The following is a 6,475-nucleotide window of genomic DNA, read 5'->3' on the forward strand; positions in this document are numbered from 1 at the left end:
TACCTCTGCCAACTAGAGACCCCATTTCTAACAAGGTGTATAAAATCTTTTTGGATGAAAGACAGCAGGATGTCTGGCTGGCGCCCCTTACAGTTTGTAAGCAGTTAAGAAGCAGGGTTTCTCCGGACTTGACACTCAGCCCCACATTATTTAACATCTATATGGCACCCCTTGTCAACGTTATTGAATTGTTTTGGGTGAGCACTGTCTGCTACGGCAATGACACTCAGATATGCTTGATTTTCAACTCTAATTCAACTGACGTAAGTGCCACTGTTCAGTTATGCCTAGCAAATGCTTTGATCTGGCTGCCTGAAAGCCACTTACAGGGCAATGCAGATAAAACTGAGTTTCTTCTCTTCTGGCCTGCAAAAGTGCAATGGGTGCAAAATGGTTGGCCAAAGAAGTATAATGGTTGGCCAAATAGTTTTCAGCTCCTCATCCTGCTTCAATAGCCAGGAATTAACAACAAGCTTGATTTTAACTCCCAGGTCCTCTTAGTGGCTGGGGCTTGCTTTACTGTACTGTACTGCGTTCAATAAGAAGATTTTTAGAGTTTCCTACTTTATCTACCCATAAGACAGTGCCCAAGCATTAGTTACGGCCAGGTGGGACTACAGGAATACACTCTATCTGGGGATCCAGGACAAAAGGATTAAACAATTGCAAACAACACAAAATGCTGCATGCACATTTGATTTTGGGGATGGACAGATGGGATTCAGTTAATACACACCTTTACAAACTACACTGGCTTCCTATTGGGAAAGGATCATTTTTAAGGCTGTAGTTTTTGTTTCTCTGGCCTTTTATGAATGTGTCCCTTAATACCGGATTAATAGGATTCATCATTCCCATCCCTCACACCTGCTTATATCTTCAGCTGCATTCCAAGTTGGAGTGCCACACATTCAGCGTGCTTGATGTGGTGGACGTTAATTTTCTGTGATGGCTTGAAGAGAATGGAATGTCCTGCAGCTTGCTTTGAAGAACATCTCTCTAAACTCCTTTTTTGGAAGCCTCCCAAGAACTTTCTGTTTGGTCTGGCATACAGCTGTCAACTATGATCCAGATTGGAATCAGCGTAGGGACACTCTGTTTGGAGTAGCCAAGCACTTTACACATTCTGTCATTCATTCATTCATTCATTTATTCATTCACCTGTGAGATTCCATGTAACATAATAACTATCGGTAGGCTTTAATACCGAATGATAACAATCTGCCCTTATATGCCTATTGATTTATTGATTTTAACATATGCTTTTTACAAGCAATATGTCAGGCCTACTGACTTTGCAGTAACGTTTCATTATAAACAATCATGTCTATAACTTTTATCACCTACTGGGATGGTCATATGCCTTCCCACAATGCAATCATCAGGTATAATGTAATGAAATAACAAATATGTACAGTATACAATTGTCAAAACAATATAAAATCACCACTAATAGAGCCTAATAAGAATTACCATGGTGCAAATCATCTATCCCAATGATTTGTACGGATGGATGACCAAAACAAAAACCCTTACCTACTGCTGTAATTTGTGACATCCATATAGCAACATACCTGCCAATAGTCTATAGCACAATTTAATAACAATCCACCTTTAAAAGCCTCTTACATTTAACATGTGTTTTACAATAAGTAAGTATGGCGTTTTTGAGTTGTCAAAACTTTTCCTATTAAACAGATCACACCTAAAGAGTCAAACATACCTTTTCCCAGTGAATAGACAAGGACTCTAGTATTTAACAGTGGCCTGGCACTATGTACAACACAAGACCACTGGAGTGTTCATAAACTGACAACCATCAGGCATACATTTATAAAATTGCAAATATAAACAAAATTACAGTTGGCAAAACAATGTACAACTCATCTCTATAGAGCTTAACAAGAATAGTCACAGTAAAACTCTACTCCAAATGCTTGTCAAGATCAGTAACCAATACCAAAAGCTCTTGTCTACTATGGTAATCTATGAGTTTAAAAGTAACCAAATAGCTTTCTGTGGGTTGTAAAATAAGGTGATAATGTTCCACTGCTAGAGGCCTATTTATCATATGCTTTCACCATAAGGAGACAAGGCCTACTGCTGCTCAAATACATTTTCACAATAAACAAGTCAGCCCTATAGCATCTGGCATATAATTTCCCTGCAGATCAATCAAGCCTATAGCTGTTGTCAGTGGCTTGTCATCAAAACCAACACAGGCCTACTGTCCTGAGTGCAAGCTTTGCACACAGCAACCATCAGGTTTACAGTCATGAAATCACAGTAGGCAAAGCAAAATAATTTCTAACAGGGCTTGACAAGGAATCCTATGCTGCAAATCAGGTCTTTAGACTTTATAATAAGCTTGCCTCCATAACTAACTCAAGTCTACTGCCCTGAGTATAAGCTTCCTATCCACCAAGCAGTCATAAAAGTACAAATCTGAACAAAATTACAGTTAGCAAAGCAAATACTATCTCTTCAAAGACAGCCTAATTACGATTATTGTAGTGCATACATTCTAGCCTTACAGTTTGCTTGGGTTGATCACCAACACCAAACCCTTTGCCTACCAGGTTGATCTGTAAAATTCCATCGAACAAAATAGCAGTATATAGACTTTCACACAGTGTAAAACCAATCCACCCTTAAATATTTGTTACTATAAGTATTTAAGTAGGTCATGTCTACATGCTTAGTAATAATGTTTCATTATAAGATTAAACCTATGAAATCTGGCATGACTTTTCCCAATGAACCCTTTATCATTAGCTTTACATAAACTAGCAACCATTGTGCATAGTTATAAAATTATCGATATGTAGAAAAATACAGCTGGCAAAACAATTGACAACCCTTGTTAAGAGGGCCTATATAGAAACATCACAGTGAAAAGCCCCAGGATTTATCACAGTGGGTAGCTCAACACCAGAATTATTGCCTTCTATGGTAATCTGTGAGATTACATGTAATAAAAATACATGTCTGTAGGCTTTATTATAGAGTAATAAACAATATGTTTTTCACAATACATACGTCAGGTCAACTATCATAATAATCAGATCAGGCCTACAGCCATGATTGTTGGCTTGCCAACATAACCAACTTAATCATGCCGTATTGAGTATAAGATTTACCACAAGCCAAAAAGTACAATACAAGCAGCATTTTAGTGAAAGCATCCTAATATGGCATATTCAGATCCTATACTTTGGGGAACCGATGTGTGGATGGAGGCAAAGCCCCTCTTTCAATAGTACTCTGAAAGCTCTTTTTTCTTGATCACCCAAGGTCAGGTGACAGCTGCACCGTTAAGCCAGACCTAGAAATCTGTGTATATTACTGTAGATCTTGGCATGCCATTCTGCACTCAAACACACAACTGCACTCTAAAGTCTAGAAATAATGATGGAAGGAGACAGTGCTGGGACTGCAGTACATTCCACATGACATTCCTCCTGCCCTCCTCCCATCTGTGCTACTGCCATATAAAAACAAACACAAGAAACCATCCTTAAAATGACACTGGTACATGCTGCTTAGAAGAGCAAGAAGCTTGGTTTGTGAGAGGCAGTATCAATGCAATGCTTGTAGGAAATTGCACTGGCTACCCTGAGTTAGTGCATTAGCTGAAGGCTACTTAGCTCACTAACAAGGGGCCTCATTTACAAGAATCTGGCGTATTAGCCCCAATGCGTCAGGTTTTTTGCGCTGCTCTACGATCTCCTAATTATGCCATGGATGCGCTGTATTTATAATACAGAGATCCACATCTTACATTTTCACAGATAGTGCTAATTCATGCATTGCTGGATTATTGTAAAAAAATGATGCTACTCCAGCAATGAGAGGAGGCCCTGCGTCAATTTTATGCCAGCTCTGAGCATGCAGTATACATTTGACGCAGTGAAGTTTCAGAATGATGCAGTGAAATGTTGGACATTTTGAAGCGTCAGTTCTGCGTGGCTTGTCCTGTGGAAACGCCCACCCTGCATACATTATACCTGACACAGGTATAATGTGATGCTAGGGTTTGCAAACTGATGCATTGGGCCCAATGCATCAGTTTGTAAATCTGGAGCAAGGGTTTACAAACTGATGCATTGGGCCAAATGCACCAGTTTGTAAATCTGGAGCAGTGTGGTGCACTGCTAGCACCACTGTTACACCACTGCTGCATCACAAAAATAATGCAACGGTGGTGCAAATGTCTTGTAAATGAGGCCCCAAGAGTGTTGGCTGCTGATCTGTTTTATCGAGTTCCGATGGCCAGAGCTCCTGCACTAACTGTTGAAATTATTGAAGGAATGCATGCAAATTACCCAAAGTGGGCAGCAGCGTTTTTATGCATGGGGCCACCCCAATTAGGGGGGCCCACTTATGGCAGCTGCGTGGGGCCGTAACGTGGGGATGGGGGTCGGGGAGCAGCAGGCTCCCCAGCCCCCGCCCTGCAATGAAAACACAGCCCCAATTAACTGTAGAAGGGCCCATGCCCCCAAGAGCACTGTTTGGCTGGCCGGAAGCACTCTTTGTTCTTCCGGGGTCGCGCACAGGGATGGCGTCACGCGGCCAGCCTAATAAGGTGGCCACAGATGGCGAGCAAGTCTTTCTTGTGCTCACTGATCAGACCAGGGTGGCTGGGAAGTGTGGACGACAACACACATGGGCACGGGGTTGCGAGCGGTTGCTGGCATCAGGCCCCTAGGGCCAACCACCCATGCTTGCACAGAAGGTCTTAAGTGAGCACTGGCCCTTGGGGAGGTTGAGTCTCAGGGTGGTTGGGGCGCCCGAGGTAGGTATCCTAGCAGTCAGCCGGGCCCCCTCCACAGCAATCCAGTTTGGAAGGTATGAAAACACCCTGATGGAAATCCTACCCTGGGATATGCAGCGTAAGTAGGGTTAGGGTTTGGGGTGTGGGAAAACAATCATGATCTCATTCACAGCCACCAATATTGGGTACGCAGGAACGAACGGTTTTTAGTCAGTGACAGGAATGTGGATGTATTAGCGTACTCTGTTAAAGCTAGGCATCCTTTGAACTCTGTAAATACTTTGTGGACATGATTGTGGTTACTGCGTATAATTTTGATTATGATTAACAATATTTTGTCAATGAAAATATGGCCGGGGGTTAACGACCCCTAATCCCAAAGTGAAGTTCATCTAAGGTTTTAATTCAAGCTTACGGGGGGTGAATGGTGTTTGGTGGAAAGAGGCCTCAGCGATACCTGGCCATGTAAGCATGTGCACAAATCCATTATGCTGCTTTGTACACCAATCATGAAAATGACCACAGACTTTTCTTGAAATGAGCGTCAGGGCCATTTAAAGTCGACAACGATTTTAAAACATTTGGAATGTCCCATTATTAAAATAATTAGCAATAACAAATTACGATTTTCCTCCTTTGCCCTAGTGTAAGAAAATGCTAGGTTTCATTGTTGCCTTAGAAGCATAACTTGCTTACCTGTTTAGATTGCAAAAGGTCACAGCAGGGAACTCTATGTTTTCCACATACTGAACTGTGACGGAAGTAGTGGTTGGCCAGCTGAAGTAGTTTATGATGCGCGTGCAGATCTGCCAGCATACGATAATGACCGACCCAAAGACCACGGATGTCCACAGCACCTTCCGGATCCTGCTCCGTTTGCCAACAAGGTTGTGCAATCCATGGAAAGAGGTGGAATTCGCAAACTCCACATCATACTGTTTCCTGTCTTCAATTGGAGGTCGAGGGTGTCTTAGGAAGTAGAGTTTTAATTTTCCAATCAATCCTTTAAAATATAAAAATGTAAAATTACCGTTGTGGATTCAATGCGGGTTTGATTTTTTAACTTCTTTTATAACACATGTTTAGATTTGCTGTGAGGTGGCATTTACCTAATAATTACAAACAAACCAGTTGAGACATAGCATTCAGCTCTGTGATTAATGTTGATTACATATAGGTAATCTTGAGCAAACCCCGACCATTGGGTTAAGTGCATCACAGGAAACTTCTCTCGTTTAAGGTTTATTTTGACCCAAAAAATGTTTTGTGGAAAGCGTTCACCATGAACTTTAGAAAGTGAATGGACATATGTAATGATGCAAGTATTTTTTTTTTTCTCATGCACTATTTTCAAGCGCATGAACTTTCTCTCATAGGAATTAGACATTTAGGCCCATATTTATACTTTTTATGGAAACCGGGCCTGGTGCTGGTTTGCGTCAAAAAATGTACTGCTGGCTAACGCCATTCCAACGCACCAAGCGGGCGCCTTATTTATAGATTGACGTTAGCCGGCGCTGCGGGCTGGTTAGAGTAAAAAATAATTACTCTAACCGGGCAGCGCAGGCGTAGGGAAGAATGGGGGTTGTGTGTCAAAGCAAGTCAGGTTAGAGTCAAAAATCATGGCTCTAACCGGACTTGCGCCATTTTTTGACGCACAACCCCCATTGAAAAGACTCTTGTCTTAGGAAAGACATGAGT

General features: G+C 41.7%; 1 protein-coding gene across 1 annotated transcript in view; it reads right to left on the minus strand.

Annotated features, from left to right (window-relative positions):
* ASIC5 (acid sensing ion channel subunit family member 5) overlaps positions 1-6,242 on the minus strand; it is a 769,827-nt gene extending 763,585 nt beyond the window's left edge. Inside the window, exons 1-2 of the mRNA XM_069205834.1 lie at positions 6,227-6,242; positions 5,471-5,777 (exon numbers count right to left, since the gene is read on the minus strand). Of these exons, the coding sequence (XP_069061935.1) occupies positions 5,471-5,777; positions 6,227-6,242 (323 nt within the window). The remainder of the gene's footprint in view (positions 1-5,470; positions 5,778-6,226) is intronic.
* Between the last annotated feature and the right edge of the window lie 233 nt (positions 6,243-6,475).

The sequence above is a fragment of the Pleurodeles waltl genome, chromosome 1_2 (assembly GCF_031143425.1).
Source record: "Pleurodeles waltl isolate 20211129_DDA chromosome 1_2, aPleWal1.hap1.20221129, whole genome shotgun sequence".
NCBI classification, from domain to species: Eukaryota; Metazoa; Chordata; class Amphibia; order Caudata; family Salamandridae; genus Pleurodeles; species Pleurodeles waltl.